We start from the raw sequence: 22,236 nt of genomic DNA, 5'->3' as shown, positions 1-22,236 counted from the left end.
AGTGTCACCCGAATATCAGTTCCATCAGAGTTTTAGACTCACTGGTTGCAAGCACAGCACAGCATAGCATATCTGGGAGAATGTTTGCGGCAGCCTCAAGGAGATTTTGTGTGTCCTTTTGTGTTTTGTGTCTCCATTTTGTGTGTCCTTTCTGTATACATTCTACTCTACATATTCAAATATATCAATTTTATTTTCTATACTCCTAGCATTGGTGTACATGCACCTGTTCTCACTCTTAGTTCCCCTAAAACGGCTGATGTATTTATTTGTTTCATGATGACGCCCAGTATTTCTTGAAATCCCCAGCATCTTGCTTTCAAGGCTGCTGCTTATTCCAATAGAAGCTGGGTAAGAATCACTTTCACCTCTCCCTGCATCTGTTAATTTATTAGTCTGTGTATCCTCCCCCACGATACAAGTTTTCTGACCCACTTTGCACTGCCTCAGTAGCATCAGGAAATATTCAAAACCAGATTGTTCTATTGTCATTTCAGCCAAGGATAAAGCTGACCTGTTAGCATCCCATTTTTCTTCCAACTCATGTATTAATGATCTTGGTAAAAACACCTCTCACCATTCCCAGCATGTCCCATTCAATGCCTCCTGTGGTCTTCCACCAAAAGAATCTCAGAAAGATTTTGACAAATCTCAATGCTAAGAAAGCTCCAGGTCCTGGTGGTGTTTCTCCACTTGTTTTCAAAATCTGTACTCCTGAACTTATTCCTGTTCTTTGCTGCCTTTTTTCACTTTCTTATTCCAAAGGTGTTTTTCCTTCTGCTTGGAAATTTGCTCATATCCAGCCAGTTCCTAAAAAGGGTAATATCCCTCCCATCCAATTATCATCCCATTGCAATTACTCTTTATCCATTACTCTTTCTAAAGTAATGGAGAAATCAATTAACTGCCAACTCTTAAACTCTCTAGGAACCTTCTGTCTGATCAACAGTTGTCAGTCTGGATTCCGTCAGTGTAGATCCACTGGTGATATTCTGACTTATGTTACCCATTTATGGACAAATTCAGTGGAAAAGTTCAGTGAAACACAAGCAGTTGCTCGACATTGCAAAGGCTTTTGATCGTGTTTGGCATAAAGGTCTTCTAAACAAGCTTCCACCTTACGGTTTGCCAACTGTTTTTTGTAATTGGTTATTCAGTTTTCTCTCTGACTACTCACTGAGGGTAATGGTAGATGGCTCTCTGTCTTCTAATTTCTCCACTAATGCTGGTATCCCCTGAGGTTCAGTTCTTTCCCCCACTCTTTTCCTGTTGTATATTAATGACCTTCTTCCATTGACCTGAAATCCTATCCATAGTTTTGCTGATGAATGCACATGCATTCCACTTTCCAGTTTGAGAAACCTTGCCCTGCTCAAACAGCTTCAACTTCTCGAATATCTGCTACCAATTCTTTAAGTGCCGATCTCCGGGTAATTTTCTAGTGGGGCAAAGACAACTTAGTTGATTTCAGTCCTTCTAAAACTCAGTCCTGTCTTATATCTCGCAAAAAGGATTGTTCTGCTCCTATGATTATATTTGGTGGCACTTGGATTTCTATGCAAGATGATATATCTCTTTTGGGGATTACCCTGACTTCTAATCTCTCTTGGCACAAGCACATTACAAATATTGCTTCCTCTGTATTGAAAAAACTTGGTTTTCTCTTTTGCTCTCGTCGTTACGTTTCTTCCAAACAGCTGTTCACTCTGTACAAATCGCAAATCCTCCCTACCATGGAATATTGTTCCCACATCTGAGGCGGTGCTCCCAAAACCTCTCTCAGGATTCTAGATTCCATTCAGAAGAGGGCAGTTAGGTTAATTAACGACTCATCTCTAACAGAGTCTCTCTCTCACTCATAGATGTGCTGTTTCTGCTGCATGCCTTTTCTACAGATACTTCCATGGGCACTACTCTTCTGAATTGGTATCTATAATTCCTGCTCTCTCTCTCTCTCTCTCTCTCTCTCTCTCTCTCTCTCTCTCTCTCTCTCTCTCTCTCTCTCTCTCTCTCTCTCTCTCTCTCTCTCTTCAAAACTGTCCGAACACATGCCACTACCAGCCAACATCTATTTACTGTCCATCTTCAAACTCACAGAACCAACTTTTCATCTTCCTCGTTTATTCATTCAACTGCCATTTTCTGGAACAACCTTCCTTCATATGTATTTCCTGAAAATTACAGTCTACAGAAGTTAAAGTCTAATGTCAACAAAAATCTTCTTTCTTCTTCTCACCCTCCAACTCATGCATGGTGCTAAGTACTATAGGTTCTAATGCCTCTCGTTTGGGGTTTTCATAAAAAAAAAAAAAAAAAAAATTCTTGCAACACTTTCTATTTAAGTGTAAAAATAAATAAATTTAAGTGTATTGACAGGGCTCTCATCATATACTCTCTCCTATCGTGTCTGGGCAGAATTGCAGACACTCAAATTTAACCCTAACTCTGGACTTTTTTTCAACACAGCCCTTTACTTGTTAAGTAAATCTTCAGATCTCATACTCTTAATGTCATTAGTGCCAGCGTGTAGAACAACATCACGTTTTGTGTCCTTAAAAGATATCTGCTGTACAATATCGTCAACTTTTGCTCTGTAAGAGATACAATCTTGTCGTATTCCACTTATCCTTTTTGCACAGTATATTTCCCATTTCCTGGATAATAGAGTCACTGACGAAACTAGCTTCTCTGGGACCTGCGCATTCTGCTTTGGGGGTTGCCGCTCTGTTGCCTAATGTTCAAGCTCTGGCATTGATGGGAGCAGCTGAGAGCTTGATGGGGCCCCCATTTTAATTTCTTTGTGCACATCCACCCTGTTCTTCAAGCTGTCATAAAGGCTGATAACAATGCTTAGTTGGCACCTAATATCCTCACACTCCTTACATCAAGCACACACAAAGACAGCCCTCTTGGCAATATCATATCCCATTCCTGATAACACAGCAAACATCAAACAAGCTGTACATCTCATAAGGCCATGATTCAGAGGAGAGTTGCCCTTTTTCAGTTCTCTCCATAGCCACAGCACTCCCAGTGGAACAGTATTTTATGTCGCTTCTCCCAGGAAACAATTACTCTCTCTATAACTGCTGCTGTGTAATATATTGTTTTCTGTTGCTTGACTGGCCCACAAACATAGAAAACAACAGTATTTTTGTGAAACTTCCCTGTAGACCAATGAGTAATCCAGTTACCTTAACAACACAACAGACATTCCAAGCACAGTCATGGTACTTTATTGTACTCAGCATCTTGGACATACTTTCATATTTTTTCTGCCAAGTTCTGCAATATTTTAATGCCAAGTTCATTCAGATGACCACTAATATCATTACAAAATCAGATACCATCTTTTATAATCTGAAAACACTGACATTTTTGATATACTGGTAGTTCTTGACTTTACGAGTTAATTCGTTCGTAGCGTGCACTCGTAAAGCGGGAATTTATTTCCCATAGACATAAGGTTAAAAATAGGGGTTACGTTCTCAGCAATGAAATTAGTTCAGTCTCAGCTAATTATTTTGTTTAATTAAACAATAATTGATTTATCCAAAGAAATGAAAACGTAGCCTGTAAAATCAAGCATTTATAATAATAAAGATATTATTTATGACTTCCAAAAGGTTCAAGATGTTTATTCTTCATCATCATCATCGACTAAATGCACACTCGTTGATCACTCATTATTGGCTCAGCACTCCTTGGTTTGTTGCACAAGGAGTTGTCTTCTTCAGAAATGTTTCAAGAGGCATTTGTTTCCAAGATAATCTTCTCTTTTAATTATAAATTTCACGATTACATGCACAAGCATTTTTTAATGGCACACACAAATTGTAACTAACACAATTTGCGTGGAGTGACAAGTTTATGAAGATTAAAAAAAAGGAAAGAAGAGAAGATTCTAAAAATTTATTTATGTTTTTTATATGATTGAAGATTTCAGTGAAGCGAAACACATTTCACCATAATAGCGTAAAAACCCACACAATTCCAGCCATTGGTATTTTCACAAATGCAATAACATGGTGTTTACTACCCGTTTATAATTGCTTGCAGTAACAGAAAAGCCCAGTAAACTGGAAAGTGCAAATTGTTTTTATTGTTTTATGGTTGTGACCTCCAGAAATATGCTTTAGAAAAATATCACAAAGGCTTTTAAAATTTATTCTTATAACGGAACATATCATAACGATGAAAGTGTAGTGCATTTTAATGATTTCAATTGGTAACTAATACAGTTTAAAAACCATGCACACAACCTTTTTTATGGCCTTAAGGTCACGCTCATGACCTTAAAAATGGCATTTTAGAGAGAGAAATAGCTTAGTTATACGGCAAAAATTTCAACTTCCAAGATCTTGAAACGAATTACAAAAAAAAAAAAAAAAATGTGTTATTGGGTTCACATTACGATATTTTAACGATACATTGTCTGGAACTGATTAATATCCTAAAGTGGGGTACACTGTATTGTATTGTATAGCTATGCACGTGGTTTGGAATGCGGTATTTATGAATGTTTAACATTCATTTTTTGCAATTAATGTTCATATTTTCGAGTTTGTTGATACTTGGGGGAAAAAACTCGTAAACCCGGGAACTCGTAAAGTGAGAACTGCCTGTCCTGTAATTATAGTTCCTGATTCAAGTGACTTCCACTGTAGTAAAAATTCTTTCTTCTTTAGTTCAATCAGTGGAACATATTTATATTACTTCGCTTTTCTTTTTTCTCCCTCTCCTCTCCTATTAATTCCATTTATTTTAATTCTCATTTCAGAAGATTATAATTTTGATCATTCTTTTTTATCTTACCCAACTGTCAGCTCTACTCCGTAGGTTAAATTTAATAGAATTTAAAACTGTTATGAACAGCTAATTTTGTCTTTTGGCAAATTAATTTTTTGCTGCAAATGAATTTTATCTGGCATCATATCTTGTGATAAACAAGATATGATGCCAGATAATTTGTGATAATTTGCAATCGATATTCTAAATAAATTTAATAAGCTAAAATAACAAAAGTAATTATGTATTTGAGTTACATTTTTTATAGGTATAATAAAATAAAAATAGACTCAATGATATAAATAAATGTTAACTGGAAAAATGGCAATTAAAACTGTCATTTACAACTTGTTACTTTTTTTTTAATATTTTGTTATTATGGATAAAACATTAAAGCATATGAAACTCAGCTATTTCACTTAACATTATGAAATTGACAGATATGACACCAGAACATATTTAGCTTTCAGGTGTTCAAGTTAAAGAGATTTATAGACTCAAAGGGCACAAACTTTCTGTTACTTGTATGACATTATCAGCAGATAATAAATACCTGTTTAGCGGTTCTAAGGATTGTTCCATTATTAAGTGTAAGTATTCACTTTTCTTCAGTTTATTATTTATAATTGTATATTTACAGTATACAAGGTGTGATACCAAATAAAAAAACTGATTTTATTGTGTATCAGGTGATTGAGCATATCACCTGTTTGGAACATATTAATAAAAATATTTATGACATACTTTGGTCAGCTGTTAACCTTAATTATGCAAGATTTGGATTGGTATCCTGCTAACCAGAAAAGTGGAGAGTGGAGCATTTTGCAAGTATATTTATGCATTAGGAAAATGTAACTTTATTTATGATGTTAAAATAAGGCATTTTCAGAACAAAATGAACTAATATCAAATTTATGTTGAGTTTAGGTAAGCATCAAGTTAGTCTATTCAGATGTTAAATCAAATTCATGGAGCTTGAATTCGTTCATTGAGCATTGTTCCTAACATGCAGGCAGTATTGCTTCTTTTGATTAGTGTTGTATATCTCTCAGCCCTCTCAGATAAAATAGGCTACTGCATGATTTGGTACTTACAGCTATGTTCAGCGATAGCTGGACAGGTGATTATTTTTTATTTTGCTTTTGGATTAAAAGCAATTTTACTTCATTATGAAAGAGTAAATTGCATTTCATTTTTATATTTACCAATATTTTAAATTATATTAATGTTTCAGATCAGTGATTAGTGTGACATAGATTGCTATATTAAAGCATATAAAAATTTTTCTCAATTTGGAAATTTTGTTAGTAACTAAGTGTCCAGTCGAATTTGGTTATAACAAGGTCATGACTATAGTGTGCACATTCTGTCCCCAAGTTAAGATTAAGTTTACAAGCATTTACACACAAAAATTTCATGTAAAAACACAATAACTATCACAGATATATCAAACAAATGTGGTCCTCTTATTTCCAAAGTATAGCCCACTGAGCCGTTGTGTGCTCTTTGTGGTATATTATTTCTTAATTTAGACCATTAAATTTTATGAACAAGAGGACTTATCTCAGAGTAATTACTTTTATATTTACCAATATTTTAAATTGAATGAATTTTCAAAATCAGTGATTAGTGTAAGAAGTGCACAGACTTAGATTCCTACATTAAAGCCTACAATTAATGTTTAATTTTTATTGTATTTAATTTTGAGGTGCATAAAAAAAGTACATCAGTTAAACAATTGTATGCAGGAAACTCACAAAAGTAAACATTAGTCCTTTAAAGTAGAACCACCTACCAACTAATTGCAGCAGTTGTAATTCAGTTATATATTTTTGTAAACAATAGCACATCCTTTTCAGCAGTATCAAGAACAGCAAAATCCACTGAGTTAAACACGTGATTAGCAGGATAATAGTTTAAAATCTAACCAGACTGATTACATTTTAAACTATTATAATGATAATATGCTAAAATATTATAATGATAATAATAGTTTGAAATCTAACTAGTCTGGTACTGAACTCAGTCAACATGCACAATCCATTAATAGACTCCACAATCACCTTAATCAAGTGAAATTGTAATTACAAAATACTCCAGTGTGAAGCCCTTGCTACAGAGGTTCTCACAGAATACATCACACAAAATCCTAAATTACTGGCAAACCTTTCACTGATATGGCATCTGACACATCTCAAATTTCCACGTGTTTAACGTGACGCATCCTGGGAAGTAAACCAACTTACAATGATAGCATTGTAAGTTGGTTTAATAACAAAATAACCAACTTACAATGATAGCATTGAAAGTCTTATGTAGGCTCTTAGTTATTGACACTCCACCCTAGTCCTTTTTATGCAGTTTCTTTTATAGATGACATCCAGGGGGTGGGGAAGCAGTGCACTTCTTCCTCAGGGCATGTTCTTATTTAATTTAATGTAATTAATCCGCTACCTTCACTTTTGCTTTTTATGAATTTTAAACCCTAAACACAGATGTTAGAGGTAAGTACTGAAATAATAAGCTTTTGCTGGAAGATTTGATGAATAAACGAACAGTACTCCAAGCCCTAGCTGCAAAATTATATCTGTCATTAATTAATAAATAATAAAAGCAAAGGAAATAGACAACATATGCATTTCCCTCCTCTCATAGGTACGTAATTTCCGAAAATGACGTCATTTCCGCTGTAGATATATCAGCTAATCATGCTAATCATGCACTAACCTTGAATTGGTAGACCTTTCTGCTGTACATATATCGGATAATGAGGATAACACACTAACTTTGATTCGGTACATCATATCCGGATATGACATAACTAACTTTGATCCAGTAAGTGACACTGGAATGACAACATTTCTGCATCGCAAAATCATGACGAATTGGTTTTACTACAGTCCGAAATTTAGTAGATGCCGCCAAAGATGTTTTCACATTGGGAAAAAAAAAAAGAATAAAATAACAAGAAAATTTAAAAAAAATAAATAATTAAAAGAAATGATAACCCATGTGTTTCCCTCCTCCCATAGGTAACTATCCAGCTGACCTTTGAATTTCCCCAAACTGTCAGCCTCAACCACCCAAGTAAGTAACTTATTCCAGTAATTTATAACTTGCTGGCTAAAATAAAACTTCCAGCAATGCAGTCTAAACATCTCCTACCATAACTTGAATTTATGGCCCCCAGTTCTAGAATCATAACTGTGAAAATTTCGTCCTCATTCATTTTACTTTTGCCTCTCAGAGCCTTAAGCACCTTAATCAAGTCCCCTCTAAGGTGCCTAGTTTCCAAGCTGTGCAACCCACTTATTTGAAGTTTTTCCTCATATAGATGCCCTTTTGCCAATCTCACCAGGTAAGTTACCCATCTTTGGACCCTTTCAAGAAGCTCTGTGTCTTTTTTTTTAGGCGTGGTCTCCATATTTGAACACCGTATTCCAAGTGTGGTCAAACAATAGCCTTATATAAAGGGATTATGATGTCCTTATCTCTACTAGAAAATGTTTCTGAATCATCAATAGGACACCATGGGCTTTCTTTGCAACCTGTCTGCAATGCCCGAAGAACTTAATGTCTGACTGTATCATACCTCCCAAGTCTCTTTCTTCCGCTACTGACTTTAGTTCAACTCCACCAACTGTTTAAGTTATTTTGGGGTTACTGCTCCAGGTGTAAGACATTTTGTTGAATTAAAGCATAGCTGCCAGTTTTCTCACCATCTCTGAAGAAGCTCTGCTTGGCAGTGATCATTGACTAATCTACCAGTCTTTACATCATGTGCAAATTTAGACATCACATCCTATATCCCTTCATTGATCTCATTTAAGAAAATCAAAAACAACAGTGATCCCAATACTGATCCTTGGAGAACCCCACTTCTTACATCAATTCAATCTGAGGAATAAGCATTTATCACAATCCTCTTCCTCCTGCCTTAAAGTCATCCTACTATCTATTTCTAACTAAATGCAAAAACATTTTTAATTCTTATTTTCTGTGTTTTATTTAAAATCTTGCTAATGTTTTTGATAAGACATGGAAAATCTTTATTTTTTACACACATTAAAAATATCTCCAGATAAAGTATTTTTAAATAATATTTAATGTTTAATTTTTTTACAATAATTTAGCATTTTAGATTTTAGATTTGTACAGAGTGAGTATTTTTTTTAGAAGAAAAATATCACTGAGAGAGAAAAGAAAAATTCAGTTTTGTTGATGCAGAGGAAAAAATGTGTGTGTGTCAAGATAATTAAGAAGTCAGGATAATCCTTAATAGAAGTGTATGCTCTTCGTTAGAAATTTGAGTGTCACTGAAGATGGGCAGTAGACTCTTTTTTGTGAGAAATAAGACAGGATTGAGGTTAACTAAGTTTTCTTTGCCCCATTAGAGAATTATCTGGAGATCAGCATTTAAAAAATTGGTAGTTTCGAGAAGATGAAATGTAGTATGCTGTCATCAGCAAAACTACGGATAGAATTTCCATTCAGTGGATTAGGTCATTAATATACAGTATGAGAGGAGAGGAGAAAGAACCAAGCCTTGGAGATCACCAGCATTAGTAGAGAAGTTAGAAGACAGACAGCCATCTAATTTGTAGATCAGTATGATAGGTCAGCCCTCTACCATCATCAACTCATAAAAGACATAGTGCATGTCATATACTCTGTGGCATTTTCATGTGATAATAAGTTTTTAAGTATTCATTGCACATTCTTTAGTGAGTGGTCAGAGAGACAATGGATGCCTAATTGCAAAAAAAAGAAAAGTTAATGTGTTTTACACTTGTTATTTTCAGTATCATAGAAATTTTGTTAATTCTGCTTGGTAAAATAAACATGAAAGTGTGTTAACAGATTAGCATTCAAAATTTCCAACTGATACACTTGTGTATATTACTATGCTTTACCAGTTTTACTTTCTAACTCTGCACTCCAAACAACAAAAATCACTTTCAAAACTATTGAAGTAAAGCTCCGATCTACAGTTTGAAGCTAGACAAAGGAATTCACTAATCTTGAAATGGCATTTAATGAGCAATAAATATCTTTAATGTAGGCCCTACAAGGCTGCATGTCACTGCTGACAAGCAGTTTTATATTTTTTTAACACCTGTAATACTTATCTGATTACTTTCTCTTTACATTCTTAAATTTGCCATTCTGCTATGCTCTTTGGATTTAAAGAAAGAAAAAAAATTCTTAACATTAAACAACTTGTAGTTCTTATTGTAGATTTTATTTTCATTTCATAGGGTCACTTGAGACTGGAAAGAAGTTAAAAGTTGTAAGTGGAGGAAGAAAAGGAACCGAGTTAACTCATAAAGGACATACTGCACATATACTCTCTATGGCACTTTCATGTGATAATAAGTTTTTAGTAAGTATTTATTATGTGTTCTCTAACAAAAAAAAAAAGGGGGGTGTGGGCGAGACTTGTTTCGAAAATTTATTTCACCCTTTTTATTGTATAAATGTCTTGGTTTTAGCAATTTTTAAGAAAACTAATATGCACCATTTGTAAAAAAAAAAAAAAAAAAACCATTACACGTGTCTTTCCTCTCATAAATACCCATATTCTTTTGAAATGCAGTGAATAATGCTAATAAACTGAGTTATACTTATGGTTATGACCTCTTGATTTTTTTTTTATGAAATTTACCAGCTGGAAAAAAAATTTTTTGAAATTTTTTTAAATGTGAAGAAAACAAATGAAGGCAAGAAAGAGAAAATTGAAGAAAGTGATATCATGGAGAATGAAAATATATATTACTTTAAGGAACACTGTATAAACTCCATAGGGACTTCAATATATCAACATTCCAACCCCACCTAGGGGATGTCCTTAGCAAGATGCTGGAATATACTGGTGGTTCAGTGAAATATATTACTCAGTTTGAAATGCATGTATGCTTTTCTTTTATTCAGGATATTAACTGCTCAAAGGAACTTCCATGTAAAAATAATTGAAAAGAATTTTAGATAAAGATAGCATCACAATCTCAAAAAATGCATCTTTTTACTATAATTTGGTCGGCCAGGCACCTCAGTCTGCTGTGCAAATATTAAAATAAAGTTCTGGAAACTCATAATAAAACCTTAATGCTGCATATCACCACTTGCTTCAAATGGCAGATTCAATAGGGAACGACATCATATTATCATCTGGATTATATGTTATTCCTACGTTCATTACAGACCTAAAAGTAGGCTCTGTTGTTGACTTAACAGCATTTGGGTACAATCGGTTGGAATTTTTTTTTTTTTTTCCACAGTCCTCTCTGATTTTTATTTAACTTTAAGAAGTTGTTCGGTAACATTAGCACATGTTAGTGCTAATGTTTATCTCTATGAGCCAAAGAAGTGGTCAGTGTTATGGAACTGCATCACCCATCATTGTCAGAGCTGTTGTGTGTATGCATGTGTGCAAACAGAGTTATGTACACTAGGAACATCTCCTCCAGCAATGAATCTGGTTTAATTTTTACTCAGCCTGGGTTTGGTATTGAAGTTGTTGAACAGGGCCAACAATAGGAATAGGTAATTTCCCCTATTTGATTTATTTTGTTATTTGTACTGTATTGTATGGCCCAAACCTCCTTGAATTCTCTTCTCTGATCGGACATATTTTCCCTGGTCTGATATCACTGGCATGTTTACTGGTTCTTACAGTTTTCATTATGACTCCCATATTGCAGCTAACCTCATATACAGTATCTTGGGTTTCTTTGTGTTTGACTGAGCAGAGGTCACTAGGCATTGGATAACTGCAGTACTCTAGTTTTTTGTTAGGTGATCCTCTTGGCACATCATGGCCATCTGTTCAGGTGTAGGGCTCTAGATGGATGGTATCTTGTTGAGTTGGGGGGGGGTCAACATATTGGACTTAATATGATTGTTAATCAGTTCCTGTAGTCCCCCAGAAATCCATGTTAATTACTTTGTGATGTTACACAAAGCCAGTCTGTGGGTAGTGTGTTGTTCCACAGGTCACCTAGTTACTGGGAAACACAGTCACCAGGAAGGGATCTCCAACATTCATCCACACCATGGGGATGCTGAACTGATTATAGTAGATAGGAAAACTTGTGGACCACCAGTGTTCTGGCCAGAACAAGAGCAAAGGCAGTTCAGCAACTGAATGGATAGTACAAAATAGTTGAGAGCAGGGAAGAAAGGAAGGGATAGATCAGGAAATCATCTCCAAGGCAAGTGATTATTAGGAACCTAAAGGAAGTGGGAGATGCTATAGGAGAGTGGAATGGACAACCCTCAGAGGGCTGAATGGTTAGATAAAGTGAAGGTCAGAATTGAATTGGCTGCAAGGGCACTCAGCTCATAGAGAACAATTCCATGATAGGAAAAATATCCCATTTCTGAATGATCCTATACCAAGAAGGTGATTCCTTAGTGTCAGCATTGTTCTCACTCCTGGAAGTTCCATGACTTAGCAAATAGAGCATGATACAGTTGTACATACCCAGGCAGGGAATGACAAAACCTAGAGATAATGTCACTGTAACAACTTGTAGTTTGGAAGCTCTCAACAACAGACAGACAGACAGAGAGAGAGAGAGAGAGAGAGAGAGAGAGAGAGAGAGAGAGAGAGAGAGAGAGAGAGAGAGAGAGAGAGAGAGAGAGAGAGAGAGAAGGAACATACCCATGACAAATCATCATTAGCAAATGCCCACCTGAGAGAGAGGCCCAGGTCATCAGCATCTCAATCAGTGGTTCCCAAACTTTTTCAGCCACTCCCCCCCTTGGTTCCATAAACTCATCTCCAGTGCTCCCTACCCTACTCTATAAAAAGCATTATTCAGACTAGTGGTTTGCATGACCCACTAAGGAAGATAATAACACAATAAAATTCAAAACCGTAACAATTAATTGCACATCAAATCTTTTTAGTTTAATTAATTCAACAAAATTGATGAAATTTATCCATCGATACTATCCTTTCGAAGTCTGATAGTCATTTAGCAAGTCTTCGATACCACATTTAGTAACTACTTTACTATTCAATAAATTCTTAATGCGATGGATGGGCTTAATGAAGTGATACCAGTTTCCCAATGACTAGTTTAAATTCACTTCGCAGGAGTCTTAAATCACCATGTTTAGTAATCTGGATTTCTTTGCTTGGAGAGAAGTTAATGACCACACTGAAACCAGCATAATATATTTATATATAACTACTTGCCAAACATTCACAAGCCTTCACTGACCTCAGATGTATGGTAACTAATTTATAAGAAAATCAATAGCTTTTACTAATAGTTTGCTCTCTTGTGACAACTCTGAATTGTAAATACAAACAAATTGGCCGAAGGAAAGCTTAGAAAGCAATAAGAGTAATAAAACTTTAAATACGAAGCAAGGAAGGTATTTTGCCCCAGGCCTTCTCAATCATAAATAAATGATCAATCTGCTTGGAGGGGGGGCTTCTCCAATGCACCCCTGCTGCCCCCTTGACTCTAATCAATCCCACCATCAACCAGGGAGTGGTATTGCCCACTTTGAGAACCACTGATCTATCTAGATGCAGAAATAGTAGTAACGAATACAGGTAAAGCTGGAAACTGTTGATGTTCTCTTTCAATACAGCAATTTATTAAAAATTTATAAAATTAATTATGAATGTTTCATTCTTTAATTTTTTTTGTTATATTTATGTATTACATACAATATAGTAAAATATTAATATTATTGATTGATTTTAATTTTAACAAGGTAAATAATAAAAATATAATTATTATTTATTACATGTAGAAATTTTAATATAAAATTTTCTTAATACAACATTCCAATTTTTTTTTTTTTTTTTTTTTTGTGGCTTATGGGTACAAACTATGCCAGTTGGTCCAATGTATTAGACCTGCACCTGCAGGTGTGGGTCTGATACAGTGGATCTCTGCAGAACTCTAATGTAGATAAGATTAGGACTCTCATAGCAAGATAAGGTGCTTGCTATGATAGTCCTAAAAATAGAGTAGCAAGGTTAAAAAAAATATGAGAATTAAGTACTTGGTGGTGGTAATAGGCTGGCCTTGTTATCTTGTTAATTTGTGTGCTGAGAAGGATCTCCTTACTCTCCTGTGAAAGTGAATGAATGTTTGGAGGAAATTTACTACTATCTAGGAAGAACTTCTGAAAGATAGATTTAAACAATTTCAGGTAATGCATACCACTGAAGTAAAAGAAAAAAGATTTTGTAGAATGTGTGCGCACGTTGGCTATCTTTGGTTAGGTGTATATTAGATTGGTAGAAGAGAAAAGGGTTAGAAGAGAAAAGTGAGTGACCCTGACTCAGATTCAAAACAAGTTTGTAGTCCAAAATTTTTGAAAGAAAACATTAAACTCAATAAAAAGCACCACTGAATTTCAAACCTGGTAAATTCAATCCTCAACAGGCCAAGTGGGCTGAAAACTCTAGGCATGCTATTCTCACTTGTGCAGAAACTGTTTATGTTTCTTTCTTCTGGCTTAAATAAAGTAGTTTGCTAGTTTCTTTTAGATGTTATGCCAAAATTTGGAAATCCGAACATAACTCTTCATTCCAATGCATCGCACATCCATATACTGAGGTTGTTACTTTAGATATGTTGATGAGTGTTATGTGGAAATTTAACAATGATTTTAAAATCTTCCACTTCTGTTTGGAAATTGATTACAATAGCAGACTAGAAGGATTATTCTGACTTATTCATGGGCATTTCTTTTCCCAGGGTTGTAGAGAGTTTCATAAAGCAAGGGAAGAAGATTCTGTTCTTTGCTCAGTGAGGAATTTCTTTATAGCACAAGTACATGTGACTACATGGAAAAGTTCCCATGAAAAAATTGTGTTCTTATAAATGCTGAGGTAGTACCATGAGTTCTTCAGTTGGCAGTGCACCATTTTCAAATTCACATTTTTTTTGTGGATAAGTTTCCAGTAGTGCTTGGTGTCATTAAAGATAAAGAAATAGATGTTTTTCAGTATCCTTTATGTTAGTTCAGTGTGAGAACTTACCAGATGCTATTATGAAAGAAGAATTGATAAACAGCAGTGTTCCTTTGTTGGGGAACTGCACAAGTGTACAAAGAAGCTTGAAATATAACAAATTATCCCAAGTCATGCTTGGCATTTAACAATTCTGAGTAGGAAAGAATATTTACTCAGGTGAGAAAAACAAAAACTGAGTTCAGATCTTCTCTTTCTGGTGAAGTCCTGGAAATTCTTTTGACAGCCAAGTTTAGACAGCAGGGCCATTGTTTTGAACAAGACTTTGACTTTACATTTCTGAAGAAAGCAAAGCCTGCAACAGTATCTTTCTTGAAGCAAATCAGGATCATTTGTAGTCTAACAAATATAAACAGAAATCCAGTGATGTTTGAAAGCATGCTGTACTGATAAACAATCCTATGTCTGTATTTGAATGTAAAGTGCAGTGTGTACTTTAAAATAATCTCCTGAATTTTGTAAAAAAATCTGCTATTTTTATCTTTTTTGGCTGTAAAACTCCTGTTTACAATTACTTTAACTGCAGCTTGTTTACAATCACTTGATCTCCAAGTCATAAACTTCTATCTCTGCATGTTATAACAAATCTTCCAGTTTGATAAAACCTTTTCACACATAAACCATGCTGCTCAGTGGCGCCTCCATAGCCAGGTGGGAAGGAGCAGCAGTGCAAAGCACATGCTTCTTGATTAGACCGGGGTTCGAGCCCGTCACCACCAAATACGGAGGATGCGGAAAGGTCACGGAATGACCACCGCATATCCCGGAGCAATATGGCCTTAGTTGCTAATGCTCCTAAAATCCAAACAACAAAAACATGCTACTCAGTAGTATATTCTATCTGAATTTTCTCACTAGGGGTGCATCACTAAGCAGTGGAAAAAAAAATATATCCTGTGTGTTTAATGGCACTAAACCCATTGTTAGCCCAATACATCGAAATAAAAGATATTCAATTGGAATGGCTTGAATATCTTGAATATGTATAAAACTGAACATAAGATCGAATGCCTTTTAATTAGTATAAGGCATTCAACCTTACAGGTTAATACAATTACTCATGTGAGTTTAATATTTACATCTCGTTAGAGCCATCTTTTGCATGAATAGGAGCATGCCGACCAGGCTAGCCAGGTGGGTAAAGTGCCTGCCTGGCAACCCAAAGGTTGTGGGTTCGAATCCCGCCTCGGGCTCGGATCAGAGTAGAAAAATGCAAAAACCTTGGGAGGTGCAATATGGCCACAGAAGCCAATGTACCAACAACTAACAAAAAAAAAAAAAAAAAAGTAGGTGCATACAAAAATGTGAACATGTAAATATATGCCAGCACATTTACATATATATCCATATTTGGTAAGATGGCTTTTTTAAATAGTGGCTATTTTAGCATCTGCAGAATACAGGCATGACCTTAAATAAAGATTCTAAATTTCTGAAAGCAATTTAAAGAAAAGTAAAAAAAAAAACTTTAAATTTACACTAATATGTGGTATAATTCTTCAGATAAATTTTTCCCATTAATTGCTGAAAATTTTATTACAACATAGAGCAAGATGTATGCATATCCTTGACACGGCTTCAACAGTGTATCAACCCTTCACACCAACCCTTCCTTCCATACACAAGATTGAGATTTCCTGCAGTCACAGGTGATGATATAGAAGAGCAAGATTATTTCTAGCTGATCTAAATACCTCTTATCAGCTAGTCTAGTTCAGTGGATCCTGCAGCAGCCTGCAAAAACCATTTTAAAGCTGTACCCTTGAAATGTAGGTTCATGAATTTTGCCACAATGTCACACTTAATCTCAAAAGATTATTCACTGTGTGGGATAAAAGAGATGTTCTTAAGACAAAGATGATTACTTCATGTATATGCCTTGCATCATAGAAGCTTAATTATTCCTCCATAAGTGGTGGCTGTAATGCTTTGACCACAGCTTACATTTGTATGTGGATAGTCACCTCCAGCATACTAAGAAATTCATGATATTTTTAGATCTTGCATTTGGGGAAGATATTAATAATCTAGAGTATTAATATCCCCACCAGTGTGAAAGTGTTTGCATAAGTAAAGGATTTAATTGTCAGAGAATGACCAAACTTGGCCAGGATTGAATGTGCTTGACTCGAGTGCAACCTAAATATCAGCTTAGTTTCATCAGCATTTTAGATTCATTAGTGGCATCCGTGGCTATCCTCTTTGAAGAATGTCCATGACAAACTTCCGAGAACAAAAACTGTATTAACATATATTAAGGTTGTTATGGATACTACCTCAGAGAGAGACGAACTTCACAAAGTCTTTATACTTCTCCGTGTTCATGCGTGATTGAAGTACAGATAATTCTGTGAATGATTTATTTAGTGAATTTATTTACTGTACTTCATTTAGTGAATGAAGTACAGATAATTCTGTACTTCATTCACTGAAAATAGTTATTTATTGCGGAAATATTTCAAATTAGTTGTTTTCCTTGATAGAGTTCCTTTCTCCTAACCATTCTCTACTTGGCATTGTTGATTAAGATAATTTAAAATGTAATAATCTGTGTAATTTAAATTCTTTTGCTTGGTTGGTATATTTTAAATACAGTTCAAGCTCGATATAATGTGGGTGTCAAGCAACAACTTTAGTACCTGCATTACAGCGAAGTGCATAATAGCTGAAAAAATTTTTTTCCCAGTTTTTTTTAACATAAATACACTTTACTTAGTAAATAAAAACTTTATTTACTAATGTTTTATGAGTATACAGAGTAAAAGACATAACATATTAAAAGGTTATATCATTCTCTTTACATTCTACTAATACACAATGCTGTTATGGACTTAGATTTTATGCATCCGTTCTGAAATAGTCATGTAATTTAGTTTGCCAGAACTGAACATTTTTTTTTTTTTTTTTTTTTTTTTTCACTACATAATTCTTAACATTGGTCAGATGCAATAAATGAAGATGTTCATTCTGACATTCTAACCTCATTAATGTTTTCAATTTTTTTTTAATTTCGGTGCTTTTTTCCTTAAACAAGTCATCCACGTTATCTTCTGGGTGCCTTCTGTTTGTCAACTCTCTTCCCACTGTTCATGGAGGCTGCAATTTCTTCCTTACTCAAGTAATGCATAACTGGAGCTTCTACATCCACTTCAATCCAGACAGCCAGGTCATTTGTAGTAATAAAAAGCAAATGATGGAGCACGAAAGCAAGCGCCGACCAAGCTAGCCAGGTGGGTAAAGTGCCTGCCTGGCAACCCAAAGGTCGTGGGTTTGAATCCCACCTCGGGCTTGGATCAGAGTAAAATGCAAAAACTTTGGGAGGTGCATTATGGCCACAGAAGCCGATGTGCTAACAACTAACAAAAAAAAAAAAAAAAGAAAGAAAGAAAGAAAGCAAGCTTACATACTAACAAAAAAAAAAAAAAAAGAAAGAAAGAAAGAAAGCAAGCTTACTGTACCCTCAAAGCATTTGTCACCACCCTCTAGCTGAAGGCAAACTTCTGTACATCTATCCTGTAACCATCCTTTCTCAATTTGAATTTATGTCCCCCTTCTTGTACATAGTCTCTCAGCAAGTGGAAGAATACCATTAACATTCAGTTTACTCAATCCAGTCAAAGCATTAACACACCAGTCAGATCTTCCTGCAGGTGCCTGGTCTCAAGACACTGTAATTTGCAGAACTGAAACTCTTTCTAGATGAGAGCACCCTTTTGTTCCCTTTGCCACTCTGGTTGCTCTTTTCTGCACTAATTCTAGCAGATCTACATCGTTCCTAAAGAGAGGCCTCCAGACTTGTAACAGTATGCAAAATCTTGAGTACTGTATACAGTACTCAAGCTGTTGCACCAAGCTTGTTTTGAAATTCTTGTTTTGAAAATGATGCTAATTCAAGTTTATTATTAGTAATCTCTTCTTTTTCTAATACATTTTTTCCAGCAGTTTTCAGTTCTGTTGAGCTTACTTTCTACCACTCTAGTCCAATGTTGTATGCAATATCTTTTAGTATTATTGTTTTCAGAAATTCTAGAACTTAAATTCCTGAGTTCACAACACAAGCAAGAAATTGCTCACCACAATAGTAGGTTTTGAAGCCTTGAATAATGCCTTGATCCATGGGCTGAATTAGTGCAGTTATTCTCCGAGATCAGTGTTAGTAGTAGTAGTAGTAGTAGTAGTAGATGCAAGAAAGCAAGCTTATGTAGCGTCAGCCAAAAGGAAAAAAAAAAAAAAAAACCATTTCACACATCCATTCCCTCTAAAAGTTTGTCCAATTTCTCCTTCAATTTATTTAAGCTATCAACTTCCACAACAACCAGATGTAAGTTTATTCCAGCAATCAACTACCCACTGGCAAAAGGCAAATTTCTTCCACACATCTATTCTCCAACTGTCTTTCCTCAATTTGAATCTGTGCCCCCTCAGGTTCTTAATCTGAGCAAGAGGAAGAATCCCATCAGAATTGAGCTGCTCAACCCATTCAAGGTCTTATACACCTCAGTGAGATCACCTCGCAGGTGCTTAGTCTCCAGACACTGCAATTTGCATAAGTCTTTCTTGGTAAGAGGACCCCTTTCATTCCCCCTCACCAATCTTGTTGCCCTTCTCTGTACTTTCTCAGGCAACTCTGCATCCTTCCTAAAATAAGATCTCCAGACCTGTACGCAGCACTCGAGTTGTGGCCTGACCACTGCCTTATACAAAGGGATAATCACTTCCTTTTCCCTCCTAGCAAAATTCCAGTATATCATTGACAATACCCCATGACCTGCTTTGGCACACAGTCTGCATTGCTCAGAAAATTTCATATCTCACTGCAAAATTACTCTTTTGCAGTGAGATATGAAAAAAGTCTTTTTCATTTTCTACCACCCTAAGTGTTGTACCACACAGTTGGCACATTCCTCTGTGATTACTTCTACCCATATGCAGTACTTTGCATTTGTCAAGGTTAAACTTCAGTTGCCACTTCTTAGCCCATCTGCCCAAATTATCTAGATCCTGTTGCAGTAGCACACTCCCATTATTGTAGGCGCCTCCGTAGCCAGGTGGGAAGGAGCAGCAGTGCGTAGCACACGCTTCTCGATTAGACCGGGGTTCGAGCCCGTCACCACCAAATACGGAGGATGCGGAAAGGTCAGGGGAATGACTACCGCATATTCCCGGAGCAATATGGCCTTAGTTGCTAATGCTCCTAAAAACCAAACAACAACAACTACCATTATTGTCATTAACAACCTTGCCAATCTTTGTATCATCTGCAAACTTCAACATTAAGCTTGATATACCTTCATCAAAATCATTGTTAAATATACAAAACAACAGTGGGCCTAACACTGAACCCAAGGGGACTCCACTAATAACATTAGTCCACGAAGAGCAGTGTCCATTGATTACCACTCTGTCTTCTCCCATTCAACCACCCTTTTATCCATTGTAGCAACTTACCCTTAATACCATACTGCTCCAATTTGTACAATAGTCTTCCATGTGCAACAGTGTTAAAAGCTTTCCTGAAATCCAAGTATATGATATCAAAATAATTTTTTGCATCCAGTTCCTCTGTAACCACATCATCGTATCCAATCAAATCTGTCAGACAAGACTTTCCCTTAACAAACCCATGCCGTGTGTGAATTATTACTGCACTCTTGTCTAGATGATCCTGCAATGTGTCTTTAACCAGTGACTCCATTATTTTACCCTGAATAGAAGTTAAACTAACTGGTCGGTAATTACTCGTGACACACTTAGATACCCCCACCCCCTTTGTGAATTAGGAATACGTTTACACATCTCTAATCTGTGGGGACTTCCCCTGAGTTCAAGGATGCTCTCATAATTATGGCTAAGGCTTTGCTTACTTCCTTTAATATAACTAGATAGATCCCATCCAATCCAGTGCCTTTCTTATGTTTAAATTCAACAATTTCTCCTCCACTTTGCTCTCAGTTATTACAAAATCATTAAGCACCTTTTACAGTTGATAAACTTCTGGCATTTTCCTCCCTTAATAACTCCATATATGAATGTAGATGCAAAATACTCATTCAGATTATCAGCTATTTGATTCATCCCCTTCCTTTTAGAGTTTATATAAATAAAGAAGTCTTTGCTGTTTTTCTTAGCATCCTTCGACAAAGATTCCTCGTGATCTGCCTTTGCTTGCCTAATCTCCTTTGTGACTTGATTACAGACTAGCTTATATCTGGCATGGGCTTCTGTGTCGCCTGATAATTTATATGCATCTGTGTATTTTTCTTCTCTGCCACAAGTCTCATTAGTTCATCTCACATCCAATTAGGCCTTAACCTTGAACAGTATTTCTTAATTAGTATGAAAAGCCTATTAGCTTCCACGATTACTTCTTTGAATGCTTCCCATTTAGAATTTGCTGCCGGTAATATCATCAGTTGCAAAAACACAACTCTGATCTTGCCATCTTTTGATTTCAGGACATCAGCTGAAGGATGAGCTGGGCTGTGATTCAACAGTAACGGAATTTTAAAATTTTTTGGAAAGCAAATAGCATCTCGCTAATGGTACAAACTAACTTTTAAACCATGAAGCAAAAATATCACTCGTCATCCAATGTGTTGGAGTTATTTTTGTAAATCACAGGTAGAGAGTTCATGTTCACATGCTTAAAACACCGGGACCTCGTTTTACCAGTGCACAGTAGGTTTAGCTTGCAATTTCCAGTCATGCTTGCACAGTAATTCTCCCTTTGTTAGTGTTCATGTCCACTTTGTTGGGTGCCTTTTTAATATCTAGTGACTTGTCAGGGAGAAGTTTATAGTTCAGCACTGTTTGGTCACAGTTGTACAACTCTTCATCTGTTAATTCACCAGCTTGAATCACCTTACACAGGAGAAATGTAGGAAATGCTTCTGCTGGTGCTGTAATATTACAAAATGCAGATTTGTCTACAAGACTGTGATATCCCATGATGAATTCCATCTTCAAAGTCACCCTTCAAAAGCTTTAAATGTGTCATCATCTACCCAATGTAGTTTATGAAATTTAAGTGCCTTTGCTTTCCTAATTACCCCATTTATTGGTACTCATTCACTACACTTCAAAAAACTACGTGTATAAGCACTGGACCACATCACTGTTTTCACAAAGTCTAGATTTAACTTTTCTTAAAGTGTATAATTTTTTATTTTGGTGGCCATTACTTTAGCCTTACTGATTTGCCATGAATATATTTCTATTGCCCTAGAATTTACCATGTTTTGACAAGGCTAAATCAAACCAGACTGTCTAATCTATCATAGTGCCGGAGTGAAGTCACGGGATTTCTCCACAAATGACTTGCTAGTTCATGTATATTTTTGTCTAGTTTAGCCCCTAGCAGTTTTTTGCTATCATATTTTTAACTTCTAGTTGAAGAAAGGATGTCATTTGCTGTTGTTTACAAAAATTTACTTCGTAACTAATGT

The 22,236-nt window shown here is 35.7% G+C and overlaps 1 protein-coding gene across 1 annotated transcript in view; it reads left to right on the top strand.

The window, feature by feature from the left end:
- U3-55K (U3 small nuclear riboprotein factor 55K) overlaps nt 1–22,236 on the top strand; it is a 148,160-nt gene that overhangs the window by 47,282 nt on the left and 78,642 nt on the right. Inside the window, exons 6-7 of the mRNA XM_090389983.1 lie at nt 5,252–5,378; nt 10,047–10,171. Of these exons, the coding sequence (XP_090246109.1) occupies nt 5,252–5,378; nt 10,047–10,171 (252 nt within the window). The remainder of the gene's footprint in view (nt 1–5,251; nt 5,379–10,046; nt 10,172–22,236) is intronic.

This window comes from Mastigoproctus giganteus, chromosome 2 (assembly GCF_048544385.1).
Source record: "Mastigoproctus giganteus isolate SK-2022 chromosome 2, ASM4854438v1, whole genome shotgun sequence".
NCBI classification, from domain to species: Eukaryota; Metazoa; Arthropoda; class Arachnida; order Uropygi; family Thelyphonidae; genus Mastigoproctus; species Mastigoproctus giganteus.
The sequence above is the reverse complement of the archived record's forward strand: the minus strand, read 5'-3'. Positions and strand labels throughout refer to the sequence as shown.